This window comes from Poecilia mexicana, unplaced genomic scaffold, assembly GCF_051168715.1.
Source record: "Poecilia mexicana isolate PSO_F unplaced genomic scaffold, ASM5116871v1 scaffold_11, whole genome shotgun sequence".
In the NCBI taxonomy this organism is placed as follows: Eukaryota; Metazoa; Chordata; class Actinopteri; order Cyprinodontiformes; family Poeciliidae; genus Poecilia; species Poecilia mexicana.
The window spans coordinates 28,123,340-28,139,925 of NW_028263380.1; the positions used below are offsets into that span (position 1 = coordinate 28,123,340).

Genomic DNA, 16,586 nt, shown 5'->3' on the forward strand with positions numbered 1-16,586 from the left:
TAAAATACAGAAACTAATGAGATGTTGATGTTAAGTTCATGACTAGAAGTCATGAGTGATTTTCTCTGACCAACTTTATCTTCCTTTCTTCGGACAGATGGCGACCGCCCAGCAGGAGCAGATTGAGCAGCAGAAGGTCATCCTTCAACAGTCGTTCCTCAGTGAGAAGGAGCTGCTGCTGAAGAGAGAGCGAGCCATTGAAGACGAGAAGAAAAAGCTGGAGAAGCAGTATGAGGAGGAGGTGAAGAAGGCCAAGGCGTTCAAAGAAGAACAGGAGCGCCAGCGTGCTCTCATGGAGGAGGAGAGGAAGAAGCTGCAGGCCGTGATGGACGAGGCTGTGAAGAAGCAGAAAGAGGCAGAAGAAGAGATGAAAGCCAAGCAGAGGGAGGTGGAGGAGCTTGAGAAGAAGAGGCTGGAAGAGGAGAAACTCCTGGAGGACGAGAACAAGAAGCTCAGAGAGAAACTCCAGAGCCTGGAAGGAGCTTCTAAAACGGGAACGACCAAAACTAAGGAAATGGAAGTTCAGACGGATGACGTTCCCGAGGAGCAGCTGGTCTCCATGACGATGGTGGGAACAACCAGAAAGGTTCTGAATGGTGCCGTCGAAGTGGACGGGGTGAAGAAAGATGGAGGATCTCCCTACACATTTGATGGAATCAGAGAGAAGGTTCCTGCAGAGAGACTCTTTGACCTCGGTGTCCTGACCAAGAAGGACATGGACAAACTAAGAAAAGGCAAAGTGACCGTGCAGGAGCTGGAGAAGACGGACAAAGTTCGAGCGTGTCTGAAGGGCCAGAACTGCGTCGGAGGCATCCTGACTCCATCTAAGGAGAAGATGAGCATCTACAACGCCATGACAGAAAACAAGATCACTCCGGACTCTGCCACCATGCTTCTGGAATCTCAAGCAGCTTCAGGCTTCATTGTTGATCCGGTGAAAAATAAACTTCTGTCTGTAGACGAGGCTGTTAAGGAGGAGTTAGTTGGGCCTGAGCTCCACGACCGGATGCTTTCTGCTGAGCGCGCAGCCACTGGCTTTAGAGATCCGTACACTGGAGCCAGAATCTCTCTGTTTGAGGCCATGAAGAAGGGCCTCATTGATAAAGAGCAAGCCACCAAATTCCTGGATGTGCAGCTCGCCACGGGTGGGATAGTGGATCCCATCAACAGTCACAGAGTCCCACTTCAGGCAGCTTACAAGCAAGGCCACTTTGATGCAGACATGAACAAGAAACTCAGTGAAGAGTCCAAGTCATTCACTGACCCCAGCACTCAGGAGCCACTCACCTACAAACAGCTGCTGGAGAAATGCACCAAAGACCCAGACACCGGCCTGCTGATGTTACCGGTGACGGAAAGAGCCGGTCAGAGAGAGGGAACCTACACGGATATGGAGACTAAAGAGGTGTTCAGCAGATCCAGTGTTGATGTTCCATTCGGAAAGTTCAAAGGAAAGACCGTCACCATCTGGGAGGTGATAAATTCAGAGTATTTCACAGAGGAGCAAAGAAGAGAACTGATCCGTCAGTACAAGACAGGCAAGATCACCGTAGAGAAGGTCATCAAGATCGTCATCACTGTTGTGGAAGACAAGGAGAAGGACAGTGGAAATGTCTTCAGTGGTCTGAGGGCTCCAGTGAGCGCCACTGAGCTGCTCGAGTCTAAGATTATAAACAAAGACTTGTTCAACAAGCTGAGCAATGGGAAGATCTCAGTTAAAGAAGTTTCTGAGATGGATGCTGTGAAGAAGGCTCTGCAAGGAACGCCCAGCATCGCAGGTCTCCTGAATGAACCAACCAAAGAGAAAATGCCGTTCTATCAAGCCTTGAAAAAGGAATTACTGTCCCCAGAGACGGCTGTGAATCTCCTCGAAGCTCAAGCAGCAACAGGATTTATGATAGATCCTGTAAAAAATGAGCGTATGCCTGTCGATGAAGCTGTTAAATCAGGTCTTGTTGGTCCAGAGCTGCACGAACGCCTCCTGTCAGCAGAGCGAGCCGTCAGCGGCTACAGAGACCCCTACACAGGGAAAAAGGTGTCCGTTTTTGAAGCCATGAGCAAAGGCCTGGTAAAGAAAGACCAAGGCATCCGTCTGCTGGAAGCTCAGCTCTCAACAGGAGGAGTTATCGATCCCATTAAAAGCTGTCACATCCCTAATGAGGTCGCCTGCAAGCGAGGATACTTTGATGAAGAAATCGACAAGACTCTGAATCAAAACACAGACGAGACAAAAGTTTTTTATGATCCCAACTCACAGCAAGATGCCACCTACGCACAACTCATGTATAAATGTGTCACAGACAAAGAAACTGGATTGCCATTACTTCCTCTGTCAAAGAAGGCTCCAAAGCCAAAGGAGGACAAACGCATAACAGAGGCCAAAACGAAAGAGGCCCTAAGCCAGAAGACAATGGAGCTGGAATATGGACCCTTCAAAGGAAGAAAAGTCACAATCTGGGAAATCATAAACTCTAAGTACATCACTGAGGAACAGAGACTGGAGCTGATCCGTCAGTACAGGATGGGACTGGTAACAATCGAGAAGCTCATAAAGATTGTGATAACAACCATTGATGAAAAAGAGGACAAAACCAAGGAAGAAGCTTGTTTTGAAGGCCTGAGAGAACCAGTCACCGCCAGCTCTCTGTTTGATTCCAACATCATTGACAAGGCCACATTTGACCAACTCCAGCAGGGTAAGAAGGCTCCCAAAGAGGTTGGTCAGACTGACAGAGTCAGAAAGTACCTGCATGGCACTGACCGCATCGATGGCGTCACCATGGAAGGCTCAGATGAGAAGTTAAGCATTTATGAAGCTATGAAACGCCGTGTTTTACAGCATAGCACTGGACTGGCTCTTCTTGAAGCCCAAGCTGGTACCGGATTTATAACCGAACCAATAAAAAACCAGAAATATTCTGTGGCTGATGCTGTGAAGGCTGGAGTTGTTGGTCCTGAGCTTCATGAGAAACTTCTATCAGCTGAAAAAGCAGTGACAGGATACAAAGACCCATATACGGGCAACAAGATCTCCCTGTTCCAGGCCATGAAGAAGGAACTGGTGTTAAGGGAGCATGCTATTCCTATTCTAGAAGCTCAGATCACAACTGGTGGAATAATAGATCCAGTTAGCAGCCATCGTGTTCCCAATGATGCAGCCATCCAGCGTGGCTTCTTCAGTAAAGAAATGTTGAAATCATTCAGCGAAGAGACAGGCGACATCAAAGGCTTCACCAACCCCAACACCAACGAACGGGTAACTTACAGACAGCTGCTGGAGAAATGCAGAAGAGACCCCAACACTGGTCTGTGCTACCTGCCTCTGTCAAAAGTTGAAGCTCCTGCAGTGACTGAGAAATCCTATGAGTACACAGAGGAGCAAGCTCAACAAGACCTAGCCAACACTCAGATTGAGATCCCTCATCAGAGCTTTGCAGGAAAGAGCTTGACCATCTGGGAGGTGATGAACTCAAACTTGCTTCCTGAAGAGGAGAGGCGGCGGCTCCTGGAGCAGTACCGCTTGGGCCAGATCACAAAGGAAAGGATGCTCATCATCATCATCGAAATCATTGAGCAAAGAGAAACTCTGAAGCTGGAGCAGACCATGTCATGTGACGTGATCAGGAGAAGGGTTACTATCGAGGAGCTGTACAGCGCTCGGATTATTGACCTGCAGACGTACAACCTCCTGAAACAGGAGAAGATGAGCGTCCAGGAGGTGATGGAGATGCCGTCAGTGAAGCAGTACCTCTTTGGAACAGGTTGCATTGCGGGAATCATGTCAGACAGTCCTCCTAAAATCAGCATTTACCAGGCTATGAAGAACGGCCAGATTAAGCCTGAAGTCGCTGTGAAACTTCTCGAGGCGCAGGCAGCAACAGGATTCATGATCGACCCTGTGAAAGACGAGCTCCTAACCGTTGATGAAGCTGTACGTAAGGGCCTTGTTGGGCCTGAGATCCATGACAAACTGCTCTCAGCTGAGCGTGCAGTAACAGGATACAGGGATCCGTACAGCGGAAAAGTCATTTCTCTCTTCCAGGCCATGAAGAAAGACCTGGTTTCCGAAGAATATGCCTTGAGGCTTTTGGAAGCCCAGAATGCCACTGGAGGACTGATGGATCCGGAGTACTACTTCCACCTTCCGCTAGATGTGGCCATGCAGCGTGGCTACATTAACAAAGAAACCCTTGATAGGATAACTGAACCTACGGCGGACATCCGAGGTTACATTGACCCAACAACAGATGAGAAACAGACTTACGCTCAGCTGCTGAAGAGATGCAGATTTGATAAAGAAAGTGGACTCCGGCTGCTTTCTCTGGCAGACAGACGACTTCTCTTCAAGGGTCTCAGAAAAACCATCCCTGCAGATGAGCTCCTCCGTTCACAGATTATTGACCAGAAGACCTACAGCGAACTCATTGAAGGCATCATCACGGTGGAGGAGGTCAGCAGAGACTTGAAGAAGTACCTCGAGGGCACCAGCTGCATAGCAGGCGTTTATGTCGAATCTACCAAAGACCGTCTTTCTATTTACCAAGCAATGAAGAAGAACATGATCAGGCCGGGAACCGCCTTTGAGCTGCTTGAAGCTCAAGCTGCTACAGGATATGTGATTGACCCCATCAAGAACCTGAAACTGAATGTCACAGAGGCTGTTAAAATGGCCGTTGTTGGCCCAGAGTTTAAAGACAAACTCCTCTCAGCTGAACGAGCCGTCACAGGCTACAGAGACCCTTACTCTGGCCAGGTAGTCTCTCTGTTCCAGGCTATGAAAAAGAATCTGATTCTGAAAGACCATGGCATTCGGCTGCTGGAGGCCCAGATCGCTACTGGGGGGATCATCGATCCCCAGGAGAGCCACCGTTTGCCCGTTGAAACAGCATATGAACGTGGCCTCTTTGATGAGGAAATGAACACGATTCTCACTGATCCCTCTGATGACACAAAGGGCTTCTTTGACCCAAACACAGAGGAAAACCTCACCTACCTGCAGCTGATGGAGAGATGCATGACGGACCCAGAGACCGGCCTTCGTCTCCTGCTGCTGAAAGAGAAGAAACGCGAGAGGAAGACATCGTCCAAGTCTTCGGTTCGTAAGCGAAGGGTTGTCATCGTCGATCCAGAATCGGGCAAAGAGATGTCCGTTTATGAAGCGTACCAAAAAGGTCTGATTGATCACCAGACCTATATAGAGCTTTCAGAGCAGGAGTGTGAGTGGGAGGAGATAACGATAACCTCCTCGGATGGAGTCGTAAAGTCCATGATCATCGACAGAAGGTCTGGACGGCAATATGACATTGACGATGCCATCACAAGAGGCCTGATAGATAAGTCTGCTCTGGATCAGTACCGAGCTGGAACCCTGTCCATAACAGAGTTCGCAGACATGCTGTCCGGAAACATGAGCGGCAGTAGATCACGCTCATCCTCCTTTGGCTCCTCTTCCTCCTACACCGCCAGCCCGGTGCCTTCCATAAAAACACCCGCAACCACGTGGAATGACCCAACTGAGGAGACCGGGCCTGTGGCCGGGATACTGGACACAGACACACTGGAGAAGGTTTCCATCACAGAGGCCATTCACCGAAATCTTGTGGACAACATAACAGGTCAAAGGCTCCTGGAAGCTCAGGCCTGCACTGGAGGGATCATTGACCCGAACACAGGAGAGAAGTTCTCTGTGGCTGATGCAATGAATAAAGGGCTGGTGGATAAGATCATGGTGGACCGCATCAGTTTAGCCCAGAAAGCGCACAATGGGTTTGAAGATCCCCGAACTAAGAGCAAAATGTCTGCTGCTCAAGCTCTGAAGAAGGGATGGCTTTACTACGAAGCCGGACAGCGGTTCCTTGAGGTCCAGTATCTCACCGGTGGGCTGATTGAACCAGATGCTTCTGGTAGAGTCTCCATTGATGAGGCTGTGAAGAAGGGCACCTTAGACGCCCGCACCGCCCAGAAGTTACGAGATGTCAGCGCGTATTCCAAGTACCTCACCTGCCCCAAAACCAAGCTCAAGATCTCCTACAAGGACGCCATGGAGAGAAGCATGATTGAGGAGGGAACCGGTCTCCGGCTGCTCGAAGCTTCGTCTCAGTCCACCAAAGGCCTTTACAGTCCGTATAGCATCAGCGGCTCTGGCTCTGCGACCGGATCCCGCTCTGGTTCCAGAACCGGCTCCAGGTCTGGCTCCAGGAGAGGAAGCTTTGATGCCACAGGGTCGAGTTTCACAACAACCTTCTCGTCGTCATCCTACGGTTCGCCGAGCTACAGCCGGCGGTACTGAGCAGGAGGCGGAGCAACGCTCACCAGATGCCTGCATCCCTGTGGAATAAAGACCTCCTTTATTCTGCTCTGCATGGGGGTGTTACAAAACTTTCCTTTTTCCACCAATATATTCATTAGCTTTATTGTATATCTTACACTGTATGGCACCTCATCAGATCCATTGTCATGAACTGTAAGCAGTACAGCCGACCACCTACAGCCTACCTGACTAACAGTTTTAAAATAAACGTCTAGTCTTCCGGAAACACTCATTTATTTCCTAGAAAAATTGTTAGCAGAACCAGACTGGATGTACAAACTAGGGTTTCTGAAGTTGTGTATATTTCTGAAAGGACAAAAAGCTTCTCTGCAGAGCAGAATATGGAGTCTATCGATAGTCTGCCTCAAGAACGCCAAGCTTCAAGATCTTCTCTCTCCTGAGCCACACTGCCATATTTACACTATAAACCCAACCTCATAACCATAAACCCTGCAGTCGGAGCAACATGTGCACACTGTGAGATGGACACATAGCAAGAGAGACCTGGGGACACTTTGACCAACACCAATAAATCCCTGCTGTTCTGGATGGCAGAAAGGTAAATCTAGACAGAAGCATTTCTGATCTGATGCCAGATTGTGGGAATCTGATGTTTTGTCCTGTTCCAGGAAGCGCCTTCAGCCTTCAGCTGGTCTCTCTGCTCAGACGTCAGCACTGGACTCCAGTGGACGCTGCTCCTCGGGATTGAAACTCCCTGCTCTGCTGCTCAGTCTGCTTGCTTAGCAAATGCTCCTCGCCTTTCACTGGGAGAAGCTGCAGACCTCAAACTGGTGCCTGACTGAAAGGTGAGCAGGTTTCCAGTCCAGCTGCAGAAGAAACACCTAAACTTATTAGCCAAGATTAAGATCATAACATTGACTTTGTTTCCCAGGCGATGTATGGCGACGGTAGCGATGATTAGTAGAAAAGTTTCTTTAAGAAAGATCTTCCAGCTTCGCAGCTCAGCCAGTTTTTATATTTGACACTACACAGCCTCGTTTTGATGGTAGATTTTCTTTGTAAAGCAGCACATTTGATCTATAGCTCCTTTTATTTTCATACTCTATATTTCTGCTTTGCATGATTTACTAACATATAAAAGACATAACAGCTATATCCTTTTAAAGCTTTTTTTTTTTGCTGTGTTTGAGGTTTGAAGGATGTTTGAGAGGAGTCATCCAGCCTTGTTTGGTGTGTTTATAAGTAAATGGGACAAGAACATTTATTGTTACACCTTAAGCCTGTAAATAAACACAAAAATGAAAAGAACTAAATATGTTTCTTTAATTTTGTTTTGTTTGCTGTATGAATAAAGACTGAAAAATCACTTCTAAAATAAACATACAAGGTTTAGTTTTTCTAATAAATGTAGGTAAAATGAAACTATCCAACTTAAAAAGATCAAGCAAGACGTCCACGTCTCACAAACGTAAAAATATTAAATATTTATACTTTTGCATTTTTTTTCTTTTAACCTGAAATATTATCAAATAATATTGTTCATATTTTGGAGATTTTAATTATTTAAAGTCTCATATGATTAAATATTTTTGCTGTTTTATAGAAGTTATAAAAACGAAAAATATACAAAAAAAGATTGTTATATGAAAATATTCTGCAAGTCTTTCATAAGATTTGTTAATGTGCGGTTGTCTTTGTTCTTTATGTCTGAGTTTATTGAAAATGAAGCTATTTATATAAATGACTCACCCTGTCATCGGTCGCTACGGAGAAACAGATGAACGGATGAACCGCTTAAAGCTGCCATGTTTTCTGAACCACTGCCGGGTTGTGGGGCTGAACGTCCAGCAGATGATTTCATCTGAAACCTTTAACTTTACAGCACAGAATCAGTCTGAGGTTTTACCAAACCAAACTAAATCTTCTTATCAAAGTAAAACTTTGATCAGATTTTTACATCTTAAAGCATTTTATTTTTGGAGATCAGAAGTGATGATGTTCAGTATTTGTTGGATTATGCTTTAGTTCAGCCATCACAGAAGATGATGCCTGCAACCTTCTCAATCTGAGGCTTTTGCTGAAATGTGGATTCAGTTTTATATTTTCCATAAAATCAGATTTTTGACTTCCAGCTGTGGAGTTTTCACTGAGCCCATGTGTTGCATAAATGCATAGAAATAAAATATATTGCTGAACAGAATAAAAATCGTTAAAGATGAATGTTTATTGTGACTAAATCTAATTAAAGAATTAGAGCCCAACAAAGTTTGAGTGGAGGTTTATCTGTTTCAATGACCAGCAACACGTTGAGATACTTTTAATATTTTTATTTACTTTATTTAATGCTAGCGTGAGAAAGGCTAATGTTTTATTATCAATGAAATCTTTGTATTGGTAAATGTAATAAAATAACCATATGTTTGCTATTTTTGGTTGGAACCATTTTTATATATTATTATTGTTGTTTTGATGGAGCCATGAGGGTCACGTCGGAATTCCAGCCAATCAGGCGCCGGGACCCACGTGGGGCCTCTGGCCCCGGCGCCACACCTGGACTGGGTTGGAATCCCCGCAGCTGGTACCATGGTGACAAGGGCGGCCTCTGATTGGTCGGCTCGGTGGGACATTGATACTTTCTCACCGAGAGACTCGATGGTGATTTAAAACTAAACCCGAGCAGGCTGGATGATTCCCGCCATGTCCGAACCGCGGCAGCCCAAATGCTCCCGGTGCCGGCACCACGGCTTCATCATCCGGAAGAAGGGCCACAGCAGGTGCTGCCCGTTCTCCGGCTGTGAGTGCTGGAAGTGCGGCCTGATCACCCGGCGGACCCAGGTCAATGCGCTCCAGCGGAACCTGAGCAGAAGCCGAGACCGGCCCCGGAACCCGAAGCCGCGGGCCGGATGCAGGGCGGCGGGTGACCCCGCTGCTGCCGCCGGGACCCGGGACCCGGACGGTTTGGGTCCAGATGTCCGGAACCAGCGGCCGGACCCGCGAGGAGAACCTGGTTCCGGTCCGGACGGCAGAGATGTTCCGACCTGTAAGAACTTTCAACACGATATTCAGTTAAAACTTACTTTTAAACAATCTCCCGGTTTTTTCTGCACATTTGAGCTAAAAAAATAAACATTTAACTTTTATTCTATTTATTAATTTTAGTCTAAAAACCTGACTGTATGTTTCAATAAAAGAGAAACCACTGGGAATAAAAGTCACTCCATTTATTAGCTAAATATTAAATATAAAGTAGAATCAGTTTAGCGAGTCATGAAAAATATGAGCATAAAATTAATTAAAATATGAATTTCTGCTAAATGCAGGAAGATTAAAATATTTAGGAGTTGATATTTTTCAGCTGAAGTGACGATCAAACGGCTTTCAGTTCAACTTAAATTCTGCTGGATAATAATTCATCATTTTGGTGAATTTTTGGGATAAAACACGAGAGAATGTGAATTAATTGAATTTGTTTTCAATATTTGCCAACAGAATTATTAACTAGCGCTTTACAGAACTTTCTGACAACCGAAATTATCAGTGGATTAAATAATGAAATAAATATTGTTTCCATATTTGATTTTTAATAAGAATTAATAAAAGTCCTAACATGAGGATCATTTCCTCCTCCTGCCAGGTCTTCCTCCTCCTCCTCTTCCTCAGCTCCTCTCCCCCCTGTCCCGCTCCTCCTTGGCTCCGCCCCCTGACCTCCTGCTCCACCTGCCGTTCCTACCTGCGCTCCCCCCTGGCCTGTATGATGACCTCTGCAGGCCGCTGATGATCCCGCACTTCCTGTCATACCCCGCCCCGCCAGCAGAGGTCAGGCTGCAGCGCTCTGCTCGCTCTGCTCAGCTGTCAGGCTCAGCTCACCTGCTGCTTCCTGTCTCTTCTTTTCAGGACTGCAGGCTGGTCTTCCTCCCGCTCCACCCTGCTCCTGAAGCGCCCCCTGCAGGCTGCGGGTCCAACAGCAGAGCCTGAAGGATCGGCGGCTTCTGTCCATCACTTCCTGTTCCAGTTCCAGTTCAAAGCTTCTTGTTGTCCCTGTTTGGTTCAGAGGGGGTTAAACTGAAAGTTTGTTACCTGAAATAAAATGCAGAGCTGTGGCTCCATGAACCCTGCTGCAGCTCATGACCACAATCCGCTCCGTTTGGTTTCTGGCTCTCAGAACCGAATCTGGGCCAGAGCTGGAGTTATTCCTGCTGGCATTCACGTTACTGCATAGAGTGACCCAGAACCACGTCCTGGTTCTGGATGGTTCTGATCAGTGGTTCAGAACCTCATTTGGATCCTGTGAGGAGGAAACAGGAATCTGTAGTTTTTTCGTTTTAATGATTTGATGGGTAGGGTTAAGGTTAGGTGTTTCATAGGTCCGTCCAGCAGGGGGTGCAGTAGCACCGTGTTTCATTCAGTCTGCACTTCCCAACTGGACCCAGAGGTCCTGCAGAACCTCTGGTTCTGCCCCAGTCCATCAGAGAACATCTAGCATCTATTTCTGTGTTTCTACGTAATAAACATTAAAATGTAAACCTGACTTCCTGTGGATGAAAGTTTGTGACATTAAATAATAAAATGTTTTCATAGCAGCAGCATGTCGGTTGCAGCTGCAGAGAGAGAGAGGCTGAGTTTGGACCGGAACCAATGGGGCGCCTGGGTTCACAGCGCCTTCCTGAGGATGATCCGGTTCTGATCTGGGGTCTGGTCGTTTTCCTGTTGTAGAATGATGCTGAGGAAGTTCAGCTCAAAATTTTCAAACTTTAATGGTTCTGCACCACCAGCCCATGTGGCTGCAGCCCACAGCATCATCCCTCCCCCACCGTGCTTCCCAGCAGGTAACAGCTGTTCTAGCTGATGTGTCTGGCTTCCTCCATCTTGTCTCCTCTCTGTTAACCTCGCTCCAGCGGCCATCTTGTTTCTAGAGAGAAGATGCTTTCTCCTTCAGCCCTTCCAAGCAGCCATGCTGGTTCAGTATCATCATGACCTTTGACCTGTTTAGGGTCGCAGTTCATGGCACTGACTCAGCTCTGCTTTGTGCTCAGTTCTGGTATTTGTCACCAGGGTGTGACCCGCAGAGATCTGCTCCTCCAGTGACCTTTGACATGACAGAACCGCTGCTGTAAACTGGGAAACCTTTTGTAGCAGCAGATTACTGTAAAAACATAAACATTAGCATGCTAACTCCTCAGCTCAAATGTTTTTCATATTTCCCATCAGCCATTGGACATTTTTCAAGATGGCCACCATTTTTGAGCCAATTATTGTTATAAAATGTTCCCCTTTTTTAAGATTTGGGTGAACTTTCTGTCACATCGAAGGTCCTGGTTCTGACCCAGAAAATATCAGGAGAAGGATTGAGTCCTAAAACATCATCATACATTCTGGGTGTCATTGCGTGTCAGTCACCCATCCTCCTTCAATGGGGACCGACCCCAGGTGTGGGACCGCCTCCTGGTGCGGGACCGTCTCCAGTTTGAGGACCGTCTCCAGGTGTGGGACTGTCTCCAGTTTGAGGACCGACCCCAGGTGTGGGACCGTCTCCAGTTTGAGGACCGTCTCCAGGTGTGGGACCGTCTCCAGGTGTGGGACCGTCTCCAGTTTGAGGACCGTCTCCAGTTTGAGGACCGTCTCCAGGTGTGGGACCGTCTCCAGGTGTGGGACCGTCTCCAGTTTGAGGACCGTCTCCAGCTGTGGGACCGTCTCCAGGTGTGGGACCGTCTCCAGTTTGAGGACCGACCCCAGGTGTGGGACCGTCTCCAGTTTGAGGACCGTCTCCAGGTGTGGGACCGTCTCCAGGTGTGGGACCGTCTCCAGTTTGAGGACCGTCTCCAGTTTGAGGACCGTCTCCAGGTGTGGGACCGTCTCCAGGTGTGGGACCGTCTCCAGGTGTGGGACCGTCTCCAGTTTGAGGACCGACCCCAGGTGTGGGACCGTCTCCAGTTTGAGGACCGTCTCCAGGTGTGGGACCGTCTCCAGTTTGAGGACTGTCTCCAGGTGTGGGACCGTCTCCAGGTGTGGGACCGTCTCCAGTTTGAGGACCGTCTCCAGGTGTGGGACCGTCTCCAGGTGTGGGACCGTCTCCAGTTTGAGGACCGCCTCCTGGTTGAGGACCGTCTCTGGACGTCTCCAGTCCATTACCAAATGACAGAGGGACACAGTTCCATATCTGGGGACATGTAGATGAATGTTTTCTGTTTGTAGAGAGAGAGAGGAAGCCCCAGAGAAACCCCTGCATGCAGAAAGAGTCCAGGCGTGGATTCAAACCCGGATCTGTGTGCTGCAGGTTTAACATCGGTCATTGTGCTGCAGTCACAGTCTTTGGTTTCGAGGGAAGCTGCGGCTGATCAGAGCCACTTCCAGAGAATCAGCTGCTTCTTTTAGATTATCTAATGGGACAGAAGCTTCCTGGTTCTGCGTCCAGATAACATTATAATTATTAGGCTGAAATCTAATGTAACTGGGTCTATATTAATAGTTGTATATTTCCACAAAATGTGTTCTTTCATGTATTTGTCTGCTTCTACTTGACTGTTGTTGTCTGTGTCTGCTATAAGGGGTTCGGTCCTCCAACTCCGCCTTATTTTCTTCTTCTCTTGTTCAGGGTCCTCCAGGACTATTATAAATATTAAGTTATTAATTTCCTCTTCCCTTTTGTTGTTCGTTCCACTGTGGAGAGGCAAGTTTCATAATCTATTGTAATCCTCTAATTTATAGAGTTCAAATCTTTATTTTTCCTTCTGTATTAATGATAAGTGTTTGGATATTTTTATTTGAGTTGTTATTACACCTTCATATCATTTGATGCATGCTAGCTATTATTTTGTATAGATCGGGTTGGAGAACTGGAGCACATGCTAGGTGCTAATGCTAATATCTCCTGATTGACAGAGTAAATAAACGGAGACCGCCTCCAAACCCAGACTTGATGTCTTGTGGTTTGTCTGATCACCACACAAAACACACAACGCAGAACTCCACCGGTCACACTAACAGTACAGAGTTCAGCAGAAGATACTGTTAGATTTCAAGCCGGGTCGGGTCGGTAACAACCGAATGCTGCTGAGATCCAATCAGAGGGTTCCAGGTGAGGAAATGTTCAGGAGCTGCGTCACGCTGCGGCAGGAACTGCCTCAGGGTTCAAGAACCACTAAACCGCTCCAGACCTGAACTGGACCCGAACCGGGTCGTAGCTCTGTTGGGTTTGGGTCATGGTTCTGCTCATGGAGCCACCGGTAGCAGTAGCATACCTGCAGGCTTTGTTCCCCTCCACCGCCGTGCCTTACAGCTGTTGCTGACCCGGTTCTGCTCTATCAGGTGCGGTTCTGTTAAGTCAGTCACTGTGGTTTTGCTGAAGGATGACCTTTGACCCGTCGGTCTGCCCAGCGATGCTTTATGGTTCTGCTTGCAGCAACAGCTCGTGTCTCGCCTCTCAACCTGCTTTCCTGTTGACTCTCAGATGAGAGACAAAAAAAACCTTAAAAAAATAAACGACTGAGAATTGAACCTGTGACAGACGCGCTGAGGGCCGCGCCGCAGGCCGCAGGCCGCACCGCAGGCCGCAGGCCGCACCGCACCGCGCCGCGCCCTCAGCCTGTTTTATCTCTTACACATGTGTTTTTGTCTGTGCAGAGCAGCAACACAGTTGCACATCAGAAGCACCAGACTGCAGCCTGAGTTGCGTAACCGTTTTATCACCAGATCCCTGTCAGTGAGTCTCTGCCAGCGGAACCGCTGCCAGAACCTTTGTGTGCAGAGGGTGTGTCTGATATAACAGCAGCGAGGGGAAACCGGCCCAACGCGCAGCAGGAATGCAAAACAAACCACGTTGTTTCAGGACATGTTGCTCCAAGTAAACCTCTGGATTATCGTAGCGTTTGGTGGCTGGAGAGTTTTCTAGCAGCAGAAGTAACTGCTGGAACCCATGTTGGGTTCTGACTCGACGGACCCGTTCAGGTCCAGCATGCAGCAGTTAGAGACCTGCTGACAGACGTCTGGTCCAGGAATCTGCTGTTCCCTGCGGTGCTGTGTGGTGACAGCTTCCTGTTTCATCAGGCCTTGATGAGAAAGCAGCAGTTTGCATTTCTTCTAGTAGCAGAGATGTGGAGGAGAGGATGCTACTGCAGGGCATGGCCTAGTTCAAACCTTTCAACTTCAATGCTTCCAGGGAACTGCTGATCGGGGTGCGGTGCAGGAATGTTAATTAAAAACATTCCTGACCGGGACCCTCGGCTTCAGGAAGAGCAGAGCAATATCCTGCTGGACCAGAACAATGAGCCAGACCGTGGGAAAACGTCCTCCTCCAGGAAGAGACGCCTGCCAGGGAAAGAGATCACATTTCATTCTTAACGCATTTTAAAATCTGACAAAGAGCTGTTTTCTAACAATGAAATAATGTAAATGGATAGAAACTGACAGCAACCAGGAGGAACCCTACCCTTCCTCCTGGTTCCTCCCGGTTCCTCCCGGTTCTTTCAGACTGATTTTGTTGCTCATCTCTCCATGTTGTTGCATAATCAGCATTCTTGGTCTCACTGAATAAACTGACTGGGTCTGTTGCAACATGCAGATTAAAATGCGACAGGTCTTCCTCTCTGACCCACCAAGTCAAACGCCAGGCTCAGATTTTACCCACAAACCAAAGATACACAGAAAGGAAGTGAAACTTGATTTATGTAGCTGCTTTCAAGGAAAGAATCTGTTGAACCTGCCGGTGAACGCCTTGGCTGGTTGGTGCTGTCAGGCTGGAGAAGGGGTCCTATCGGGCCTTTTTGGCCAATGGGACCCCGGAAGCAGCTGATGGGAACCGGCAGACCAACTACACATTATTCAGGTGGATGCGAAGACATAAATTGCCCCCCCACCCCCGAAGTGTAGAAAACATACGCACATAATCGGCCCCCTCCAGGCGGGGTTTTGGCGCCCCTTCTGGTGCTGCGCCCCTATGCCTTGTATGCGCTGCATACCCACTTTTTGCGCCACTGAGACCCCCCACCCACCCCCCGCGTCTTGCAGGGGGGGAGGGGTACAGAACCAACACTGATTCTAGTGGGGATGGTGGGTGGTCTTGGGTCGGTGGGCTGCTGCCTCTCTGTCATGACCTCAGCCCCTCAGCTCCACCTGATTGCTCGTCACCTTCACCTGTTCTGTGCTGCGCCCCATTTAAACAGCTGCTCCTGTTGCCCCAGTCACAGCCTTCAAGCCTTGTCTCATGTTTCAAAGTTTTCTGATCCTGCCTGTTTTTGACCACAGATTTTGCCTTGTCCTTCGGCTGCTGAACGATTTCTGACCTACTGCTGATGAACCCTGCCTGACTCCGACCTTGCCTCAAGTTTTTCTGATTTCTGGATCTTCATTGCCTGTGGCCCTCCCGTGAATGACCCTGGATTGTCCCCTGACAGCCTCTGGTTGGTGGAATTTGTCCCTGTCATCTGTTTGTCCCCTGAGCCGTCTAGTCCTCCCTTTGCCCATCCACCTTACCCCTCCCTGGCTGGATCCCAGACCCCAGTGGACTTCCCCCTTCCTGACCCACCAGCATCATCACTCCCTGCTTAGCCCCTTACCTTTATTTTTGTAATAAAGACATTTGGTGAACCAACTCTGGTGTTGGCTGCGTTTTGGGTTCTGGCTGATTTCACTTTCCGTTACACTCTGAGCCCAATGAGCTGCGGTTCTGCAGTCAGGGACTTGTGTTTGGGTGTATTAGTGGGTGATGCGTCTGTCGGGTCAGTACTGACTGACTGCGAGCTCGGAGCAGAATCGTGACTATAGGGCCTTCTCACCTGTTCACCTGCAAACCTGTAAGTTACAAGAGGTAGAAAATCAGTGAAACATTTATTTTGACGTGTGACCTTTGCAGTGACTGAGCCCAGGAGCTTCACCTCATGTTCTGTTGTCAAACATCTTGCTGCAGGCGGATCCAACCCAGTTTCAGCTCCTCTGATCATTAAAGGAGGGACGTGTCGTTGTTCACTCGCTGACAGACACTGACAGTTTTATTGCCTGTAAGACCCCCCACCCCAACAAGCAGGTCCCAACGATGCCTCATATTCCATCAGCCAATCAGAGAGCGGCTCACCTCATCAGACAGGAATGGTGCTAATGTTTTGTTAGCTGCGCCCCTTCAGCACGCCGCTCTGTATGATCAGCTTCTGAAAAACCTGAGCTCACCTGTTAAAACCAGACCAATAAAAGTCATCAGAGATGTCAAAAGGAAAGTTTGCTGAAGCTGCAACACGCCGTGACGGAGCTGCCAGATAACTGAGTCATGTTACCAGAACAGATGTGTTGAAATTTGGAGGAAACCTTTTCATCAGACAAATTTCAC

At 48.1% G+C, this 16,586-nt stretch overlaps 1 protein-coding gene and 1 long non-coding RNA gene across 15 annotated transcripts in view; one reads left to right on the plus strand and one right to left on the minus strand.

Annotated features, from left to right (window-relative positions):
* Window positions 1-7,584, plus strand: part of pleca (plectin a) — a 73,607-nt gene extending 66,023 nt beyond the window's left edge. For all 14 annotated transcript variants that reach the window (XM_088010586.1, XM_088010589.1, XM_088010591.1 and 11 more), the window contains 2 exons: window positions 98-6,869; window positions 6,940-7,584. In XM_088010586.1, coding sequence (XP_087866712.1) covers window positions 98-6,289 — 6,192 coding nt within the window. In that variant the 3' untranslated portion in view covers window positions 6,290-6,869; window positions 6,940-7,584. The remainder of the gene's footprint in view (window positions 1-97; window positions 6,870-6,939) is intronic.
* A 6,353-nt stretch (window positions 7,585-13,937) lies between these two features.
* Window positions 13,938-16,106, minus strand: LOC148156624 (uncharacterized). The gene is made up of 2 exons (XR_015764706.1): window positions 14,697-16,106; window positions 13,938-14,575 (listed from the first exon to the last, which is right to left on the minus strand). It is a non-coding gene; the product is annotated as an uncharacterized LOC148156624 (long non-coding RNA).
* Between the last annotated feature and the right edge of the window lie 480 nt (window positions 16,107-16,586).